General features: G+C 36.4%; 1 protein-coding gene across 6 annotated transcripts; it reads right to left on the reverse strand.

Moving 5' to 3' along the window:
- Positions 1–619: 619 nt before the first annotated feature.
- On the reverse strand, positions 620–22,386 carry mag (myelin associated glycoprotein). 6 transcript variants are annotated; one of them, XM_042739817.1, is made up of 13 exons: positions 22,233–22,385; positions 11,624–11,724; positions 9,530–9,662; positions 8,596–8,674; positions 8,070–8,438; positions 7,173–7,469; positions 6,834–7,091; positions 6,330–6,590; positions 4,816–5,124; positions 4,632–4,731; positions 3,500–3,602; positions 2,151–2,204; positions 620–1,825 (listed from the first exon to the last, which is right to left on the reverse strand). In XM_042739817.1, the coding sequence occupies exons 4-13, from the start codon at positions 8,642–8,644 to the stop codon at positions 1,664–1,666; spliced, it is 1,962 nt and encodes a 653-aa protein (XP_042595751.1). In that variant the 5' UTR covers positions 8,645–8,674; positions 9,530–9,662; positions 11,624–11,724; positions 22,233–22,385; the 3' UTR covers positions 620–1,663. The 6 variants fall into 6 exon arrangements, with proteins under 6 accessions (XP_042595751.1, XP_042595754.1, XP_042595752.1 ...); XM_042739820.1 differs by having other exon boundaries at positions 11,624–11,728; positions 22,233–22,325; XM_042739818.1 differs by lacking the exon at positions 22,233–22,385 and adding an exon at positions 17,709–17,865.
- Positions 22,387–23,277: the final 891 nt, after the last annotated feature.

The raw sequence follows: 23,277 nt of genomic DNA on the forward strand, positions 1-23,277 counted from the left end.
ATGACCATCAGGCATTATCAGAAACTACATCAGATTGGCTGAATTATTATCAGGGTGATTTTGTTCTTCAATTTATTTGGAACATATTTAAAACAAATATATGTCTGAATAAAAGGGTATAAAGTAGTTGGGACAAACAAAATCCAGCAACCATTCAATTAACCAGTTTTGAATCCAGTTACTGGCCTGTTTTCATTTACAAATACAAATAAATGAAGATAAAGTATAAATTAGAAGTAAAAAACGTTATCAATTTATAGGAACAGCTCACCCAAAAATTTACATTTTGTCATTATTTACTCACCCTCATGTTGTTCCAAACCTGTATGAGTTACTTTCTTCTGCTGAAGATAAAAAAAAAAAAGAAAAAAAAAGAAAATGTATTTTAGTTGACGGTAGCCATTGACTTCCATAGTGTTTTTTTTTTCTTTCTTTTTTTTTGTGCTATGGACGTCAATGGCTTCCAGCAACTGTTTGTTTACCAACATTGTTTAAAATATCTTCATTTATGTTCCACAGAAGAAAGAAAACCATACAGGTTTGGAACTACAGGGTGAGTAAATGATAACAGAATTTTCATTTTTGTTGAACTGTCTCTTTAAGCCAACAATAAGGACGTCACCCAAAACTGAAAACCATGTTATTTACTCACCCTCGTTTTCTTCCAAACCCATAAGGAACAAATGATCACTAAAAAGAACAAAAACATCATAACAGCACCATAAAAGTAGTCTGTACAACTTAATATTTAAAATTTTGAGTCTGGAACTAAAACAAAATTGCATCACATTCAGATGTTTTGCCATCACTGATGTCAACAATGGCTTCAGAACTCTTGAAATATTGAACACAAGGTTTTCATGGTACTTTTATTATGTTTTTGGTCTTTTTTTATACTTAACAGATGTGGTCACTATAAACTATTGATGTAATAAAATAACTAAATGAAGATTCTTGCGACATGCAGGATGAGTTTACTGAATTTTCATTTTTTAGGTGAACTATTCCTTTAACAATGAATTCTGGGTATATGATAAAAGTATCAGCGGAGGAATATTGAAATGTGCATGTAGACTGGTACACTCAGAAAAAGACTGAAACAACCGCTGCATTTAACAGAGTGTTAGTCCTTCCAGACAAACCCAGAGTTGGGATAGTGCTTATACATTATGTCGAGGCACACATAGCACCTCGTTCCCTGATGCTTCGACTTACAGCGGACACAGTGAGAAGGACCACTAGTGACTGAGTCTCACCTGCAAACCATACCATTTCCCGTAAGCTTGCTTCAAACTAAAAGCTCTACTGTAACACTTGGGGAAAAAAACATTCCTTTTGGAAAGTGTTGTCTTTTAAACCAGAAGATTACTAAAACCTCTCATATCTGATTGAGAGACAAAATATCTGGTATGGTTACAGTCAAGAATGGGTATAAATAACCAAAAACATAGATAAATATATAAAGAAACTATTGTACAGTATCTTTTACTGATATGGGAACATATAATTCCCAGAACCTTGGAGATGTAAGAGAATGCAATCTAAAACAACCTCCGCTGAAAATGCCACATGCAATATGGGTGAAATAGGAAATTTGTGGAATTATTGGGCCCTAGTGGCCACCGTGTCCCGTTTGGCCGAGGCATCAGGGAAGAATCGCGGTTCATTTGGCCTTAATTTCAGTGTAGTCGCTGCCGTCACCATCAGCCCTCCTGAAGCCTCCCTCCCGGTGTCGTCCATGGAGAAACTCTAGTGCGGCATAATTCAGCTCTTGCCTCTCCATGTCTGCCATCGGGCCAACAGATTGGTAATCACTGTCGTCTCCCTGTAAAAATAATTTAAGGAAATATTTAAGCACAATATTTGGAGACAGAGCAGGAAAACTTTGGTCATGTCAAAATAAAAGTCCTTAACAAGACACTCAAAAGCACTGTTAGCAATTAGCCACTAAACAGAATGAGGTAGCCAGCGCATGAACTATTAGCTTCCAGGCAGCAGTGAACAGCATTGTTAAAACAGAAATAAATCTAAATCATTTTTGTAGTAACTGAATTTTTTTCTCAAAATATTTTGCTTTTATTGTTGTCTAGTGCTTGTTTATTTCACCTCCACCCATTTGTTTACATGCTCATCTTAAATTTCAGCCTTACCGTGCCTTCCTCTAGGATGGAGTTAAACTTTGAGCCCAGGAGCTCAGTCTTAAGCTATGTTAGGGGAAGAAAAAGAGACAGAAGATGCATAGAAAGCAATGAAAGAGGAGAGAATAGAGGTCAGGAAATGCTCTAAGCATAGGCCTACACTGGAACTCTCAGTTGTGACGTACTATCCACACTTGGCTTTGTGACAGTGCCTATATTCAAAATAGCATATGCAATTTGCAATATGCAGTTTGTTTTGCCATAGACTATGCAGATGACCTACTATAATACATTTAATACATACAACAGAGCACGCTGTATCCTACAATGCAAAACGTTTCACTTGGCCTTCCATTTCTAGTGTGACTATTAAAGTGGAGGTTTTCAGCCATCTCTTTATTAATTAATGGTTTGATTTGACTTTGATAAATTTGATAAAGGATTGAAAATAACTTCTCATTTACAAGATGATGATTGGATATTACCCGCATGCAACATGATGAGGTCATGTCACAACAATGTAGCATAAAGTTGAGAAATAGTGCCTCGCTTGCACTTACTATTTTTTAAAAATAGTTGCATAAAGTGTATAATGTGCAATATTAATATGAGCTAGCATACCATTCTGATCATAGCAGATGTCAGGTCTGTAAACTGCACGGTTTCCCTCTTTAAAGGGTTAGTTCACCCAAAAATGAAAATTCTGTCATTAATTACTCACCCTCATGTCTTTCCAAATCCGTAAGACCTTTGTTCATCTTCAGAACGCAAATTAAGATTTTGTTGATTCAATTTGAGAGCTCTCAGACCCTGCATAAACAGCAACAAAACTGCAATGTTCCCAGGTCCAGAAAAGTATTCTCGTAGCTTCGTAAAATTACAGTTGAACCCCTGATGTCACATAGCCTATTTTACCAATGTCCATGCTGTTTCTGGACCTGGGAACATTGCAGTTGTGTTGCTGTCTATGCAACCTTAATTTTTTTTCTGAAAACGAGCAAAGGTCTTACAGTTTTGGAACGACATGAGAGTGAGTAATTAATGACAGAATTTTTTTGGGTGAACTATCCCTTTAAATCATTATCTAAAAATTCATTACAGAGTATATAGGAATAATAAATGAGCAGTTCTTTTTAATCTGTGGTTCCTGATTGTTTTAATGCCAAGGCTAAGTGTGGAAAGCTAATTACAACTAGAGAAGTGCCAGTATATAATATCATTTGCCTTAAATATGCATGAAAAAGACCACATAATGTTGATTATTTTATTATACGGTGTGCACGCTTTTATTTTGTATTATCACTGTGTGTGCAAGTACTGTGTACTGTGTAGGTGATTTATTCATTATTGTAGTATCTCACCACTTTTTTCCTGAGACTCTGTTTGTCCTTCTTGACTGCGCTGTAGAACATTGAGGGATTCTCCACTTTAGATCCCACGTCCTGCCCAGGGTTACCATTTTCTCTGGGGGGGTGGAGTCAGAGAATCAGACTCTGTCTCACACTCAACCATACTGTAAACTAACTAGCTTGCGGCAACACTTTAAAGGGATAGTTGATCCAAAAATCAAACTTCTGTCATTTTTTACTCATCCTCATGACATTGCAAACCTGTATGACTGACCTTCTTCAATGGAACACAAACCAAGACATTTTGCAGAATGTTTTAGCTGCTCTTTTCCATACAACTCTTTGAGTCTGAGCTGCTCTTTTCCATCCAATGAATGGAGACTGGGGTCGACCTTCAAAAAATGATAATCTTCAATTGATTTCAATGATCATTGGTCACAAGACATGAAAAACCAATGAATATCTTTGTGCATTATTTTTCATTTTAATTTTTTTGTGAACATTTTTAAGTAATATCTTTTTATCTCTTTCAGTGTTTGACAGACCTTGTTCTTTTACATTGTATGGAAAAGAACTGCTTGGACATTTCAGCAAAATATTTTTGCTTGTGTTCCTTCAGAAGAAAGAAAACCATATAGTCAGTAAAAGACAGAATTTAAATTTTTAGGTCAACTATTCCTTTAAGCCTGGGCATCCATTTTAACACAAGGGGATCATTGCAACCCCTTAAATAAAACTGGCATTGTGCCACAGTGTCAAGTTTGGGAGTGTTTCGTTTTGATTTCCAATGGGACGTTTTATTTTTTCTTGCAAAATGAGATAGGAGCAGGGTGTTTGCTGCAGAGCTCAGTGGTTTGAGGATGAAAAGCAATGGCATGGGGCAATTGAACCTGCAATAGATTTGTTAGTCTGCAGCTTCATGCACAATGGGTCATGTTTACCATTGTACCAAGCAATCAAATTGGATCATCTGTGAGTGGGTTATGGCTTGAAAACCAAATGCCAAAAAAAAAAAAAAAAAAAAAAAAAAAAACTGAACATGGATGACTAGGCTTGGGTGTTTTGATACCTACAAACCCCAGTCCCAACCCACAAACTTTACCTAAATGTTCTTCTCCCAGTCTTTCTGGTGAAGGATACTCACTTTTTATTATTCTGACCCACGTATCTCACAGCTGCGATGATGAAGGCGATGACTGCCACACCTCCGATAGTCCCCACTATGACAGCCATCATGAACTTTTCTGAAAGAGTGTGTAGAGTTCATTGATGATGCATCAAAATTGCATTAACAGATGCACATGTGGTTTCAGTAAAGGTCTACTTACTCTCCTGCTGCAGTTCCAAGCGGATGGTCTCGGAGCCGTACATGTTGCTGATGCTACAGTGAACATGGACAGCAGTATCACCATTGTTCCCCCTTTCACCCTTGTCCTGGAGCTTGATGATCCCAGTGGACGTGTACCCATCTGAGTATGTGCGGTAGTTAAACAGGCTGTTGGAGTTGTTGATGGTGATGTTGAGGTCAGGCAGGTAGAATTCAATCACAGGCTCAGGGTTTCCCGATGCAATGCACACACACTGAACACCCTCACGGACTATAGTGCACTTAGAGTCCTCAAGGAGGATGGGGGCAACTGGGAAAATTGAGCAGAAATAGTCAAAAAGCATATCTATCAATGTTTTCACACTGCTACAACTCAAGACAGTCACATGACACTGTAATCCATCTCATGTCCAAGACCATTTTTTGAGGAGCATTTGAAACTGGACTTGGACTTAGTCATAGAAAATAAGGTCTTGGACATTAGACAGACTTAAGTCCCAGTCTGGACTTGAGTACTGCAACACTGGCATCTCTAACTTCAACTATTCTACATTCATCTATGCCAGAGGTGTCAAATTCAGTTCCTGGAGGGCCACTGTCCTGCAGAGTTTAACACCAACCCTCATTAAACACACCTGAACCAGCTAATCAAGATCTTCAGGATTACTAAAATCTTCCAGGCAGGTGTTTGGAGCTACTCTCTCTGCAGGACAGTGTACAAATGTTTGAAAAATGTGATCTGTGCTCATCTTGCCATCTTAAAGTGATAGTTCACCCCAAAATGTAAATTCTGTCATTTATTACTCACCCTCATGTCATTCCAAACCTGTAAGACATTCATTCATCTTAATAACACAAATTAAGATATTTTTGATGTTATCTGAGAACTTTCTGACCCTGCATAGACAGCAAGGCTACTACCATGTTCAAGGCCAAGAAAGGTAGAATGAAATCATCCATGTGATATCAGTGGTTCAACCTTAATTTTCTAAAGCTACAAGAATAGTTTTTGCTCGCAAAGAAAAAAAAAAAAAAAAAATTAATTCAACAATTTCTTTTCTTCCGTGTCAGTCTTTGACGTGCATTCAAGAGAGTAAAATGACGCATGCCTGTGGTGCTGAATGAAGGTATATTTGTTTTCTTTGCACACAAAAAAGTTGAACCACAGATATCCCATGGACTATTTTATCAATGTCCTTACTACCTTTCTGAGCCTTGCTTGACCGTTGTAGTTGCGCAGCTGTCTATGCAGGGTCAGAAAGTTCTCAGATAACATCAAAAATATTTTAATTTGTGTTATTAAGATGAACAAAGGTCTTATGGGTTTGGAACAACTTGAGGGTGAGTAATTAATGACAACATTTTTGGGTAAACTATCCCTTTAAGGCTTCACACAGGTTGAACACAAGCCAAAACCAACTTTTCTTTAGAGAAAATGTCTCGATTTACTAAGCATAACTAAGCACGGTCTCCTGGCTCAGTTTTTCAACTGGTCAGTCTTTTCCAGTGACTTACATTCTACCGTAATGTTAAATGAGTTGCTGGCCCGTCCGTGTTCATTCTCAGCTAGACAGTGGTAGACTCCGTGAGCCTGCGGCGTGATCTCGTGCAGCTCAAGCACAGATCTCTCCTCTGCTGTGATAGTGCCCACCAGTTCCCCATCCTTTAGCCAGGTCAACGTGGGCATTGGGTTTCCTTTGCTGATGCACTGTAGGGAAACTGAAGATCCTTCCAACAACGTTAGAGATTCATTGATCCATGGCTCCCGTGGAGGATCTTCCAGTTTAAGAGGAAATAAAGAAGAATGAGGAAATGAAGAATGTTCAGATGGATAATGGAATTTTAGCATATCGCTTACTGCTGCCATACAACGTATTTACACAACACTGAATAAAATTTTTTAAAAACTATAGCCAATAGCTGCTTCCAAAAACACCCCCATTCCCTAAAGTATAGCTTTTACAGTAGCGTTAAATGGTTAATATTGTAATACACAAGAGAGCATGAACATTAACTTACAATTTACTGCCAGATACATAGATGTGTTCATGCTGCCGTAGCCATTGTCACCAACGCAGGTATAGACACCTTCCTCCTCTGGGGTCAGGTTATCCAGAGGCAGCGAAGAGTTTGATGCAATTTCTGACATCAGCTCTTTGTCTCCAAAATACCAGGTTATTGTGGGGGCTGGATTACTGTCCACATCACAGTGCAGGACCACCGAGCTTCCCTCCATTACCTCTTGAGACACATTTACCCACACAGTTCGAGGGGCGTCTACAGATAAGAGGATAAGTCAGTACATATTGTCTCTGTGATTAACAAGCAGTTATAAAATAGTGATTTGGTGGAACTCACACTTGATGTCCAGTGAAATGAGGCGTTCATAAAAAAAGGTGGTGTTTTCGTAATGAACCCGACAGCCCAGCAGCTGGCCATTGTGCATGGGTTTGGGTGTGAAGGTGAGGGTGCTGGACAGTACTGCGGTGTTGCTGTCCTCAACATTGTCAGGGGTGAAAACAGGGTCAGGCAGGTAGTCTGTGTACATCCAGTGGATCTGTGGACTCATGTCTGGACAATTGTCTGGGACATTACAGGTCAAGTCCAGACTTTGGTCACTAACAATCTCCTCTGGAACATCGATGTTGGGCTGATCTAGAGGAGGAAGAGATATTTAAAGTCAATATTTTTTCCATTTTAATATGCATTTTTGGTTTTAATGTGCATTTTTCATCAGGCAAAATAGCTATTTATTCATTTTTTTAACACATTTGCATTCAGGTCTGGCTCCATTCTTCTATAGTACACCTCCTTTCCACAATCCAAAGTCCCGCCCTACATATTAAATATGCTGTTTGATCCAGAAATACATCTTACTATGAAAGTAAATTGATTGTGGTTGAAATGTTGACTTCAAATGCTAGACCAAATGTGTTTCATGTTGACTTCAAATGCTAGACCAACAATATTTTAGTAACCACACTGCAAACTCAGAATTATATTCTTATTCTTACTCATTTACTCACCCTCATGTCGTTATAAACCTTTACGAATTTCTTTCTTCTGTGGAACCAAAATAAGATATTGTGACCATTTTTCACATTATCTTCTTTTAAGTTCCACAGATGAAAGAAAATCATACAGTTTTAGAATAAGGTGAGGGTAAGTAAATGATGACAAAATTGTCATTTTTGTTTGGATTTTAAATATTACTTGGAGACACATCAAAAACGAATAATTAAAAAATGGCCTTACCCAACACCTGTAGATTTGTGAAGTCAGGATAAGTGTAGATGTTTGCGCCACCCAGGTCTGCCCTGAAGTAATACCTCCCAGAATGTTCCACGCCAACATTATTTATCAGCAGAGTGCAGTTTTTTTGTGTTAAGTCACCAAGGAGCTTGGTCCGTCCCTTGTAACTTTCATGAACAATATCTGTGCGTGACTTATACACCACTGGGGGGAAAAGCTGGGGGTAGGGGTGGCCGAAATACCAGATCCCGTGGACCCCTCTGTAAGGCCTGACGCCAGAGGGATATGTGAATGAACAGGGTATAACCACACAGGAGTTTGTCATGGCTGAAATGTCTCTGGGCATCCACACATTCCACTGAGCACTTACATCTGTTCAGAGAAAGCGAGAAGAGTGCAGGTAATTTAGTTAATAAAATAACATGTCTCTTGGATGTGTACTATAGTGACAACATGTACCATAGTATCTCAGCAGCATTAACCAAAGGAACCATAGAAACAGCACGTTCGATTCAGAAGAAGTTGTTACCTTTCAGAATAAGCAGCAGAGGCAACAGCAGCAGCTCCAAGCCCTTCATGGTCTCGGTTTAACTCTGGACCATAGACCTCTGTTACAAAACCAGCACATGCATCAGCAAGACAAACAGACTCTACTAACACAATTGCACTTGTTGTTCTCTTGTTCTCTTAAGAGATGGGGAGAAAAGGAGTGACGGTTCAGGATATGAGATGATCCTTGTGTAAAACTTGTTTTGCATGTATATATAAGTTTTGATGTGCAGTGTATTTTTTAACACAAAGTTAACACGATTTAAATTGTTTTGGACATATTTCACCCCAGAATCAAGAGAATTTTTTTTTTTTTTTTTTTTTTTTTTTTTTTTGCTTATTCTAGGACTAAAACTATAAATAATCAATGTACTTCCTTAAAATGTATGCTTATTTAAATCAATAATTTTTTAATTTCTTTTTTATATAGTAATGAGAAACAACTTTAATAATAATAATAATAATAAAGCAAATATACAGATGCACCTATACCGAATTACAAACTTAACAAACTACTGTTTAGGCAAAATATACATTCTCTTTCCTATTTTATTTTATTTTATTTTAGGGTGAAATGTGATCTGGATATGTTTCTGAAGGATTCCCCCTATTCTATGACATAAATATTAGAAAACAGAGGTGCAGCTGGGGTGGTGGATTAATGACAAAATAATTGTTACAGAAGTCAAGTACTGTAAGTTGTGTTGTGTTGTGATCGTCAGAATTAGGCAAACAGGTTTCATTTAGTACTCCATGATATGGTTCATTAAGAGAGAGAGAGCTCTAAATAAATCCTATATCTTATATCTATATATTTTGATTATCTTATGCATCTTATGCTGCTTCTCATATATACTATGAATTATCTAATAGTTTTGGACACTTCTAAAATTTCTATTTGTTTTAGGCAATACCTTGAACTGCTGGCAGAGTGTGCTGAACCACAACCAACTTTAACTCCCTCTCCAACAGTGAACAATGCTGTTCTTCCCTGACAAATAAGGGGGCGTTCTCTCAAAGCACATCAAATCAGCTTCTCTTCTGATTCTTAAAACAACAAAGAAATGACATCAGTATCAAGAAGCAACATTAGCTCTCTTAACCCACACAGACACACTTTCTCTGACAGACTCCCGCACACAGTGTGTAGGAGAAGAGAATTGCTCGTTATGAGTGTACGACGTCAACCCTTGTGTGTTTGGCCTGCATACAGAAAGCACTGTTCATGATATGACACATCATCCATAGCACATTCATCCACGCTCACACAGCGTCACCCAGCTGCCTCTGTTGACTTTACTCGCGCGCTTGTCAGTGGTGTGTGTGCGCTTTACAAACGCGCGCGCGCATCCCCTGAAGACTTCAGAGCAGACGGGGACTACAGATGGTGGCTGATAAATGGATTGTTTTTGAAATCTCCAAGATTATTATATTAGAAAGATTCCCCTGATAGTTCACGAGTTTGACGCAGTTATTGAACCAATGAATTTTACGAGATGACAGAGGACTGGTAATCACACTTTTATAGGTAGCCTACACTTTAAGGTCTTAATATATAAAAACAGTCCGGATTGCCCCACACACAACTGTAGTTTAAATTTACACAATTTTTCAGTAGTAGTTAATTATTTGAATCAAATAATAATTCAATGTGGTGGCAAACACGTGATCCGCCTTCTTAATTAGCCTATTATGTGTAAAATATATTATTTCCGTAGTAGGCCTACTATTACACCAATGTTCCACATACATTGTTGACTGCAAGTTATGACCAGATTTATCCAGTGAAAGTGACGTGACATTCAGCCAAGTATGGTGACCCATACTCAGAATTAGTGCTCTGAGTGCTTGCATTTCCCATCCGAAGTGCACACACACCAGAGCAGTGAACACACAATGTGAAGACACATACACCCGGAGCAGTGGGGCAGCCATTTATGCTGCGGCGCCCGGGGAGCAGTTTGGGGTTCGATGCCTTGCCAAGGGCACAAGTCGTGGTATTGAAGGTGGAGAGAGAACTGTACATGCACTCCCCCCACCCACATTCCTGCCTGGCCCGAGACTCGAACTCACAACCCTTCGATTGGGAGTCCGACTCTCTAACCATTAGGCCACGACTCCCCCATAAAATACATTCTGTTATCATTTTCACACCCTCATGTTAAAAATAAATAAATAGAATCAATGCAACGTTTTGGACTCCATTGACTTTCATTGCATGGACAAAAACAGACAAATTATTTTTTCAAATGTTTTTTTAAAAGGAAAAAAAAAATAAAGTCAAATGTTTGGAACAGCATGAGGGTGAGTAAAGAATGACAAAATGTTCATATTTTGGCAGAAGTACTCTTGTATTAGTAGATAACTCTAATATATTTACTGCAATGCAACCAGTTAATTAAAAGTAAATTAATTCATATAGGCCTGAATAATATTCAAGACTAGTCACCATAATGGTGATTTAAAACAAAAACAACTACTTACTAACAATTATTATCCCAATATCTAATGCAATATGATTTTTACAGCATTTCTTTGTTATGACAGAAACAAATACAGTAAAACAATAATCTGCAATGAAATGGTCATACAACAGGCTTCCTTTTCTGTATGTAAAATATATTGTTCTTTTTTTTCAGAAATATTTCACACACACACAAAACAGTATTTTCTTATAATGACTGTTGAATGCTATCAATCCTGGCAATATTTTACAGTGCATATTGCAACAATTGAAGCCTTCCGAAAATGGCTCATTAAACAAACATCCCAAGCAGCCTTTTTATTCTTGTTAATCATAACCGAATAATTATAATGACACCAGCTGTTCCAGAAAAACAGAACTAATTTATATGCCCATCACACAAGATCTAAGAGGCAGCAAACTGCTGTTGCTTGGAACTGAAACCCCTGGCAGCACGCGTTAAAAAGGATGAAGCAATTCCCAAGCCAAACAAACGGACCATTCATGCTCCACAAACAAGCCTTGAACCATCCAGGACACTTGCCTCATACCAGATCCAGATTCCACTCTTGGGCTCTCTTGAAGGGGAAGGACTGGTCTCTCGGATCCTGGCTCTGGTTCTTCAAAGTCCTCCTGTTCTTCGTCCTTCCTCAGAGGTGCGGGAATGGGGGAAAATTACAAAGAGGGAGGGAGACAGAGATAGACAGATAGGGAGAGGAGAGGATGGAGACTTTTAGCTGTAAGCTGGGCAAATGTGTGCCGTGGGCAGCCTTGAATATGCAGACATTTCCCTCAGTGCATTCTTCTTCTCTAGCCCACATCATACATTCCTCTCCATGACATCTCTCCTTTCTACCCTGGTCAAACCCTCTTGTTCCAGCCTGTCTGGGTAACACTGATCCTCGTGGTTTTTAGGTAGGGGTCAGATGATTCCGTTGTGAATGAGTTTGGACTGGTTTCAGCTCCATGTAGGCTACACTGTGTCCTGTAAATCAGCTGGAATTCATCTTCGCATGACTCACCTTGTGTGCTAAATCTGTGAAATATATCTTTTTTTTCTCCATTGTGGTTCATTTTAACTGTACATGAAAAGATAATGAACCCTATTTATTTCTTAATGCACATTCCTTGTCTTACTGTGAATGATTTATCAGTGCATGTTATTCCAAAAAAAAAAAGAAAAACAAATCAAGTCTGTAAACTTTAATGAAATGTAATGTTTAAGCAAAAACACATTCAGTCAGTCTTTAATTCAGCAAGGACACATTAATCAACCAAAATGACCAGTAAAAACATAAATAATGTTACAAAAGATTTCTGTTTTCATATAAATGCTGTTTTGTACCTCTTAAAAAATATTAGGGAGCATAATTGTTTTCAACAAACAGAATTTTTTTGAGCACCAAATCAGCATATTATATGAAATGTGACACTGAAAACTGGAGTAATGATGCTGAAAATTCAGCTTTGCCATTACAGAAATAAATTACATTTTAAATTATATTCAAATATAAAACAGTTATTTTAAATGTTAATAATATTTCAATTTTGTACTGTTTTTGCTATATTTTTAATTAAATAAATGCAAGCTTGTGGAGCATGAGAGATTTGTTTAAAAAAATAAATCAGTGGATGTCTTCAGGATTTTTTTGGCCATTTTATTTTTTATTTTTTTGAAGTTTTTAGCAATATTTTGTATATCAATATTATTTAGTCTAAATCAAAATACTATATATAATGGACAGCTGCCACAGGGACTCCCATAGTTGATAAAGGGGGCTGTGTGGAACGAATGCACAACAGTAAGCCTGTGTGACATCAAGACGTACGACATGCCACAGCACCCCACACACACGCCACAACACACACACACACACACACTGTAAAGCGTCACCTCCCCGTTAACACACACACACACACACACACACACATGAATGGCATAGCACATGCCAACACACTTAAATTGCAGTGTGCGTCTTACATCAGTAAAGATGCTAAATGACCTTTCTATGCTTCTGCATCCCTCTCTCAATGAAAAGTTTGTGTTTGTGTATTCAAATCTGTCTGATATTAAACAGCAGTTTGTTTATCCCAAACCATGTGGTATTGGAACCATGGTGTACTGTCTCGTACTACAAATGGGCTTCTTAAAATATAAGTGGGTGTTGGAAACAGCTATTGGCCAGTGCAGCTAAAAACAATTATTAAAAAAAAAGAAAGCCATTTAGTATGACAACATTTTTTTACTATCACTACTACTATAATATTATTATTATGTATTTATTTATTTAAAAATGATTTAATTATAAAAATGAAACAAACCAATAAAGAAATATATTACCATTGTAATATAAAATAAAAAAGTATTTAATAAATAATAATAATAATAATTATTATTAAAATAATAATAAAATATAAATTTTCATCATTTAAATCATATAAATGAAACAAATCAGTAAAGCAATATATTACCATTGTAATGTATTTACTAACAATAATAATATTCAAAATATTGTTATTTTGTAATCAAACCAATAAATAAACATATATTACTTTAATTAATATAAATAATAAATACATTATTTATACTAAAAATATATTACTTTTATACTTCTAAATAAAATATGTAAATAATAATAATAATAATAATAATAATAATAATAATAATAATAATAATAATAATAATAATAGAGGGTGTTTCTGGATCTGAGAATATAGCAGAGTTGTGGAGACAACATTTTTCTACTCTGTTTAATTGTGTATAGAGTGTGCCATGTAAAATGGAAGTAGTCTCTAGTATGGATACAGGGAGTATTACAACAAATGAGGTTTATCAAGCAATAATTCAGGTTAAAGATAGGAAAACTGGTGCTTTAGATCAAATTACTGCTGAACACCTAAAATTTGCAAGCCCTAGGCTTGTGGTTCGTCTCGCAATTTGCTTCACTGGTTTTATGATACATGGGCTCCTGCCAGAGTCTATGTTGTCAGTAACCTTGTTGCCTGTTATTACGATAAGGCTGGCAAGGTAGGTAGTTTGGATAACTATAGACCAATTGCTTTAGCAAGTGTTGTGTCAAAGGTTCTGGAAAGAATCATATTAGATTGATATATGCTCCAAAGGAAGTTGTAGAACTGTATAAAAGACAAAATTACACTGTTATAATCGGCTTTATTGATGCTTCTAAAGCTTTCCATTGAGTTAATCATTAAAAGTTGTTCAGTAAACTAAGACAAAGGGGCGTACCTAATAGCATATTAAGAATTTTGACAAATTGGTACACTAATCAAAGTATGAAGATAAAGTTGGGTAACTGTGTCTCAAATTTATTTAGAGCAAGTAATGCAGTGCGGCAAGGAGTTTTACTTTCACCAGCTCTTTTTAATGTCTATATGAATAAATTGTCAGAAGAATTAAGTAGGACTGGATGTATGCTTGGTAATACCACATTCAGTCACTATACCTATGCTGATGATCTAGTTGTTTTTTCCCCAAGTAGTGTTGCTTTTCAACAGTTGCTTAATATATGTTCTGATTATGGGATTAGATATGATGTGCAATACAATACAAAAAAGAGTGTTGCCATGATATGTAGAACAATCATTATGTAATACAATCATTCTCTCTATAATGAGAAATTTGATGTATAAATTTATTTGTCGGCTGGACGATTCACATAATAATATTGTAATGTTGTTGTCAAATCCTAGGCTTACTGAAGAGCGATATCAGTCCTCTGTGAGGAAGTATTGGTATAACTGTCTTTTTTAATGTGTATTGTTTTTGTTTGTATTGTGTGTTCTTGTTAATGGACCTAATAATCAATTTCTTTCCTCAGTTAAGAAAATAGAGAAGTCTGCATAATACATAAAAAGTAAAGTAAGTACTGAAAAAAAAGACACCTCAATTTATGGATAGCAAATCTTTTCTAATGTCACTATATAGAATGCACAACTCGCTGATTATTTACTTCTCAACCAAAAGTGTCCATTAACTGGCAGGTTACAGAAACTAAGTATTCAGCAGGTCATGTGATCTTAAATGGCTGCTCCCATGAGGCAACCCGCTCTATACAATATAACTGTTTTTACCACTGACAGGATATTTATTGGAGTCTTTATCTAACAACTTAAAACATGATTTTAAAGATTTTCTGCAATGTACCTTGCACTATAGATCGCTTCAGAACAGGTCTCTTCACAGCATGCTTTGCTGTCAGCCTGCGACGCACCCTGCGTCCATAAGCCCGGGCACCCTCTAAATTTACCAGAGGAGCAGATGGTGGTAAAAACACGACTGCTGGCCCTCCCACACTGTTTGCTGTATAAGCGAGTATGGCTGAGAGCGTTTATGAATGTGCACTTAGTAGGGCATATTCTCAGTAACTTGCATAATTTCGGTGGGAGGGATTACAAATGCCTGTGAGTCAAAACACACAACATACTAAGATAAAACTATCAGCTTCATCACCAGGAGATCATTTCAGTATGGAGTAACAACTCTGGGATAATTAATAAAGTCCACATGTCATCAAACCTCAGAACAGAGCTCACACAGCTCGTAGATTAGCGAGGCAATAATGCATAAATGGCTAAAGTGAGAAGCAATCCATCGATGAGTCAGATCGTAAATGTCACACAGATTCAAAATGATCCAATTCGGATATGTGTAAAATTTCATGAAGCAGCCCACCCACAGCCAGGACCCACAAGAACACTGCCAGGATGGTGAATGCTAATTGTCAAAATGTCCACTGCTTGCAACAATATCCTGTTGCATTATTAGTTTACCTAAAACAGTCAGAAGTGCTGCCATCCACAAAATTGAAAAATGGGACTCTCTATTGAAGTTTATGAATGAAATGCATTTTTTTATGTTATGTGTGTGTGTGTGTGTGTGTGTGTGTGTGTGTGTGTGTCTATATATATATATATATATACACAAATACACACACACACACACACATACATATATAGGTGTGTGTGTATATGTGTGTGTTTTTATAAATGAATTTTATATATTAACAATTGGATATCTTCCAACAATTTGTGTATATATATACACACACACTCTCACACACACACACACACACACACACACACACACACACACACACACACACACACACACACACACACACAGTATATATATATATATATATATATATATATATATATATATATATATATACACATGTACATACACACGTGCATACACATTTTATTTTGAATACAAAATTATTTTTAATCTATCAGTATATATCTATGTATACAGTATATCTCTGTGTGTATGGTATAGTTTTATATAGCAAACAATCATCATTTCTATATATTTTAGATTATATACTGTATATCTACAATTAAAAACAAATAATAAAATAATAATGACATTTTTCATTACATGAAATAAGTACAAAATTAAAATATAGTAAAAAACTACTAGACAATATAAGTAAATAAAACTGGTTGTTATGTAAGATATACTCTTGGATATATAAACATAGTGTAACAATTGTGCTTTCTAGATAAATATTCCACAGCCATAGGGGCAGATGGCAGTCTCAGTAGTCTATCTTCACTACATAGCTGCTTCCTGTCCACGATTCAGACTGTGAAGACAGAGGCCCAGGTCCAGTTTAGCAGGCTAGGCTGTCCCACCCTCTTTGAGGAGAATCCATGCTAATCCACTGAAGTTAACTGCTCAGTTCTTAATTCTACATGCATGTCATTCAGCATTGTAACGCTTCAATTTACAGAAAAAAAAAGTCTAGAAATATACAACAAACAAAAAAATCTCAACAACAATAGCAACATATAAAAAAAAAAACAACCAAAAATCCAAAAAAAAAAATAATAAATTTTTTTTCTTGGTTACGGAGCAAGAAACTATTCAACAGGCTTTTTATTAACAGGCAATGGGAGCATCATGGGATTGACATGATCATTATTTCATCATTTGGGGCATCTTTGGCATCAAAATGTTCCAAAACCCCTGCTCTATACCTTACTGACCAGCCACTCCATAAACATGCCCCAGGCTCCATGAATTTAAGCAACAACCCTGATAACAACTTTAAAATGAACCAAAATTCAACTCTGCTAAAATTGTCGGCACCAGTGAATATATACAAAAACTGTTGTTCCACAGCAAAGTACGTTTATGAGTAATCCAGAACAGATCCAACATCGTGCCACTCTGATGCTAACCTAAAGTGGGATGTGATGAAGCCCTACTACGTCGTTCAAGTGAGTGATTGAGGTGTTTGGCAAGAAAATGTTGGCACGGCATGGCACATAACCATGCATGACTGAACTATCATTCCCTCCCCTTCTGTACCTGAGCAGCTCTCAATTTACATCACATCACATTTTTATGTTCTTGTCGTGACAATCTTTGAATTATCCTCAGTACATACACAGTTTGTTTACTGACAGCAACAGCATGAACAACAGCCACAATCAGCCTCCATTTACACCTCTAGTTTCGTTATATATGCAATATACTCTTATAAACTTATCTGTGCAGCAAAACACATTTGAAATACCCCCAAAACCCATGCAGTAACATTTAAAATAATTGATAATGATACAAAATCACCTAAAATGATCTAAAATGCAATAAGACTCACCAGACAAAAGGTTCCAGACCTTCTCGGCTCAAATGAAGCATTAATCAGCAGAGAAAAAGCGTAGCATGACAAACACTCATGATGACACGCACGCATACGGATGGGATGGAGGCCTCTCTTGCTACCTTCTGTACCAAGCTCCAGGCAGGGCGGGCTGGACGGGGGAAGGAGGAGGTGGTGGTGGGCTCGTTTCTCTCCTCCTTTCAACTCCTCCGTTCTATATAAAAAATGTCAGAGGCTCAGAGCGGGGAGCATTGTTCCATCCACTCAGGCCATTCATAAATGGACACCCACTCTGCTCAACCTACAATGCCCTGCACTGTTCCTCCTGGCCAAGAGCACATGGATGTGGCAGCGTTCATAGCATAGGTCAATGCAACTGAGAATGAAGATGCCCCCACACTCTAGTATGCATCATTTACAATGGATGCCATGAGAGGAATGCAAGCATTTACATTGGAGCGCTGCTTGGAGAGTGTTCCTGTGACAGAAAGTGGTTCTTTGAAACACATAATAAAACAGCTATAACCTTTTCATAGAAACGTTCCATTCCACAAAATCATCAAGAACCTACAAAATCCATGAACGTCTCCATTCCATAAAAGGTTCTATTTAGTGAAAAATGTTCTTTAGATTTATAAATGTTCTTAACACTTTGAAGAAAAAAAAAAAAAAAAAGTTCTTTGGGAAACAAAAATGGTTTTTCTACTGTATCACTGCATCTTTAAGATACATTGTATCTTTATTTTTAAGAGTGTTTACCTGATAAGCCTAATGTTATAGAAGAACAAATAACTTTATCATAGTTTAGGTTCTTCATTGACATTTATGGTTAAGTGAGGAACCTTTAACATCCATGGAATGCTTCCATTGCACAAAGGGTTCTTTATAGTGGAATAAGGTTCTTCAGATTATTAAAGTGTTCTTCACACTAAAAACAATTGGATCTTTTTAAGAATTATTTACTGAAATGTTCTTTAGGGGGAACCCAAAATTGTTCTTCTATGGCATTGCAGCAAAAAAAATCTTTTGGAATATTGATTTTTTGGAAAAGAGAACCAAGAAACAATATGTTGATTTGAAGAACATTTAAAAGCTCTACGGACCTTTTAAATGTAACAGCAAGAACATTCCATCTGTAAAACACCATATAAGGCAACAATGGCTCTTAAGAAGTCGGGCCTTCAGAGAACCTTTGTAGAACCTTTAAAGATCCTTGAATGTTCTTGAGATCACAATTTAAGTTCTTCTAATCAACATACTGGCTAAGATCTTGAAAGCACCAGTGCATAGATGAAATTGAAAATTGAATCTGGCTTCCACAAACTTTTTGGTTCTAACAGGAATCTTGATTTTTAGAAGCTACTACAATGCTAGAACACTAACCACTGCACATCACCAAAAATATGTAATTGAAGTAACTTAACAGAAACTCAAACACAACTGAGGGGCCACTAAGCACAAACTAAAATACACTTAACCCTGTTGAGTTGTCAATTCCAAGTGTAAAGTAATTTAGTAAACAGCATTGTGTCCAACTGTCTGGATGAAAACTCACTGTTCCAGTTATTCCAGTTACAACACACTGCACCAGAGAAATAAGTCAATCAGTATAGACGTAAATGCTCCAGAGCCTCCACAAACACCACACACACACTCCTGCCCCTTGTGCTTCTGTACATAGTGGCTATTGTTTAGGCCGTCCCGGGGAGAGAACAGAACGGCCAGGCTGGAGCCTGACACCGCACAACACAAGGAAGTCGATGCGCACAGCTAGTTGTCTTAAAAATCACAACAATCACCCATTCACGCTTCCCATTCCACTGCCATTCTCTCGTGTATATTACAGTTATAATTAAGCACTAATGTACAGGAGGCTCAGATTGTAAAACTACTTGAGGTTAAAGGTGCTGTCAAATGATTAATCATGATTAATCGCATCCAAAATAAAAGTTTTTGTTTACATAATATATGTGTGTGTATTGTGTGTATTTATTATGTATATATATATATATATATACACACACACAATAAAACACACATGCATGTATATATATTTAAGAAAAATGTTGTTTACATATGAAATATATGTATACAGTATATATATATAGATATAAATCTAAGCACTAATATATATATATATATATATATATATAATATACACATAATAAAAATACACAGTATACATACATAATGTAAACAAAAACTTTTATTTTAGATGTGATTAATCATTTGACAGCACTAATATATATATATATATATATATATATATATATATATATAATATATATAATATATATAATATATTACATTTACATTTAGTCATTTAGCAGGCGCTTTTATCCAAAGCGACTTACAAATGAGGACAATGGAAGCAATCAAAACAACAAAAGAGCAATGATACATTAGTGCTATAACAAGTCTCAGTTAGCCTAAACACAGTATATAAAAATTTTAAATAATATAATAATAAAAAAGAAAACATAGATAGAAAAAGAATAGAGCTTTTAGTGTTAGAGGTCTTTTTTTATAATCATAAATGAAAAGAAAATAGATAGAATACAAAAGATTAAAAAGGCAGTTAGATTTATATATATATATTATATATATATATATATATATATATATATATATATATATATATAGGCCAGCCTTCAATTACAATGCTAAATTATCTTAAAAAAATAAATAAAATAAAATTATAACATAACTGAAATACCCTGTTGACAAATCTGCACAAAATACATCCCACTGCCCCAACCTCCCAAACAGGGCCTTTTACACCCACATGAGTCAGGCTTTTCCCCATTACTGCTGCATCTCTGATTACACTACACTATACCAGTCACTATACTACACACATACCAACCCACAGCAGGCCTCTGGTTCGAGCCATGAGGTCAGCGTGCCTGGAGGCCTGAGCTCTTGCCCTGCTGTAGATATGGGGTGAGGGCGCTCAGCACTGGGGAAAAAAAAAGGATCCATTGTCCTCCTATTGTCTTTGGGGAGACAGACAGTATAGATGGCTTGTTACACAACGAAAAGGTAGAGGAGAATGGAACACGAGGAGTCATGGAACAGGGTGACTCTGGTGGTAATTAATGACTCCTGTCTGAAACAGGGTCAGAATTAGAGACCTAAAACAATGGGCTGACAAAGACGAGGATAGCAGATAAAGATACTATCAAACCATCACTGATGCCTATTCCAATGGAATACTTTTACTCAAATCAACAAAGAAAAGTCACAGCAGGAAATATTGACTATATATTCCACTGAGTAACTACTAGATCATCATAATCTCCATTGCTTCCAAGCTTGTTTAAACAACTTTATATTGGAAAACAGTGGCTTGACAACCAAGACTGGCCTACAATCAATAGAATCAGATACATTTTACAACATTTTTCCCGTTTATTTTTCATAATGCTTATTCCAAATAAGCCTCGTGACATCAAAAAGTATTTGGGCACTTAAGCCACAATTAAAGATGTCATTGCATGAGATGATAAATACGCAAATAAAAGCTGACAGAATGTACTTTTCTGATGTCCTTGCACATTAATTATGAACAAGTGCCATCATTTCAGTTTACTTAATTTCAAACAGTAAGATGTTTAATATCATCTTTTAAAACTTTAACAAACATTTTGCTGAATGTTTTGATAAAAGTGTGGTTTTATGCTGTATTTGTTTAAAGTAAACACCAATTGGTTTAAATCTACTACAGTCCACTACAATGACATTGGCAGTGTGGGTTAAGTGCACTAATACTTTTATAAAGCATGAAATACTATTTCATTAATTGTATTGAACTACACTGAACTAAAGCGCACAAACACACTAGAAATTGTAAATGAGGCAGCTGGCATTGAGAGTAATGGGTCACACAGTTAATACTGTGCACTTGGACAAGTGCAAATGCCAGATGACAACACACTTCACATCTCCAGAAACTATTGGACATTCATCCACAGTGGGGTTTGATTCACTGGCAGGTAGCCAAGAGAAAAAACTGGCAAACATTATAATCCTACTTTAGAGATGAAATCATGTTAGGCATCGACTCTTGTTATATGACCAAAAACATTAGATTTCATTGCATTTCACTGGTTTACATACATAATTATTTTGAGAATAAACGTCATTCCTTCTCTGTACTGTTTCCACAGTGCCATTACATCTCATGCTGATATACAGTACTGTAATGCAAAAAACAAACTGTGCAGCTGTTGCGTAAAAAAAAAAAAATTTAAAGAAAAAAAATAACAGATTTCATAAAGTTAAATAAAGTAATAAAGAATAGGGGTTTATTATTATGTAAACACAATAAATAAAAAATGTAAATAATTGTTTAAAAATAATAATTTAACAATTATGAAATTAAAGCACTATATTATTTCATAAAAATAAAAAAGTAGTAAAAATTTGTCACATCAAATAATCATTCTAACATTTCTTGACCTCACGTCAGTGTGCTTGGCATATCATTTATGGTTGCTGGCTTAAAAAGATCAGACTTACCTTATCAGATGGTCTTCAGTGTAAACAAGCAGAGAGAATGCCGATAACTCAAGAGCAATGCCAGTCTCTTTTCCTTTTGAATCACAAACCCTCCCACCCTGCCTCTTTCTCTCTCTCTCTCTGCCACCCCTCTCTATCTGGTGGCATGTGCCACTGACACATGGTTGTTATTGTGATTTCACATTAGCACCCTGATTAGTAATGCCTCGACTCTACAAACAGAAAAACACCACTGCAGCAAACTGAATCACTACAAATGTTTCTGTACTTCAAAGAGAACCTGGAAGAACGATTATTTTATGATTTATTCTGGCCTAAATATCTTCATACCTCAAGTCCATGTTGGTTTGAATCTGCTTCTCATGTAGCGCTACACTCAACCCTGCAATGTAATTGTTAAAGAAAACCGTTTATTACTCAGATGTTTTAACAAGACCACCTAAGTGCAAAGAGATCAGTTTTTAAACAGCTGTCTGAACCGTGGGGTTCGGCTGCCCTTTTGCTGATGCGGTTTCTTAAGAAGCTCTCACCTAACTTCCTGTCTATCTGAAGGAATGGCTGCTTTAAGACACCAGATGGATGAAAGCTTCGATGGCTACCTCTCTGCTGTGATCTTGGCAGGCCACCAACGTTGGATTTCAGAAACTACGTCTCATTCTGAGACGAAGGCAGTTGTTGGTCCTTCTCCATCTGGGTTAGAAAAGATTCTTTTTTTTGTTAAACCCACCAGGCAGCACAAGATAACAAGGTAGATGTGCTAAAACCTAAAAGAAGACTCTTTTATATGTGTTAAGAAAATGTAGGCTTCTGGTCTGTAAAGACAGCAATATACACCTAATGACATCTAAACAGGATGCTACAAACAGGAACATTAACTTAAACAGGAACAAGTCATAACACTGAATGCATATTCATATTGTAAACATACAAATAAAATACCTCAGTGATAACGAATTAAAAAAAAAAAAAAATCACATGCATTTGAACTCAGTATGTCATTCTGTCATTATTGTACATGAATAGTAAAGTGCCATCTAGTGGTCAC

This window comes from Cyprinus carpio, chromosome B15 (assembly GCF_018340385.1).
Source record: "Cyprinus carpio isolate SPL01 chromosome B15, ASM1834038v1, whole genome shotgun sequence".
NCBI classification, from domain to species: domain Eukaryota; kingdom Metazoa; phylum Chordata; class Actinopteri; order Cypriniformes; family Cyprinidae; genus Cyprinus; species Cyprinus carpio.

Coding starts and splice junctions, on each gene's coding strand:
- mag (XM_042739817.1), bottom strand. CDS start 8,644: ATGAAGGGCTTGGAGCTGCTGCTGTTGCCTCTGCTGCTTATTCTGAAA. Junction 5,125..6,329: donor ATTTAACATTACGGTAGAAT/GTAAGTCACTGG, acceptor CAATTTTCCCAG/TTGCCCCCATCCTCCTTGAG. Junction 2,205..3,499: donor AGAGTCTCAGGAAAAAAGTG/GTGAGATACTAC, acceptor CCCCTAACATAG/CTTAAGACTGAGCTCCTGGG.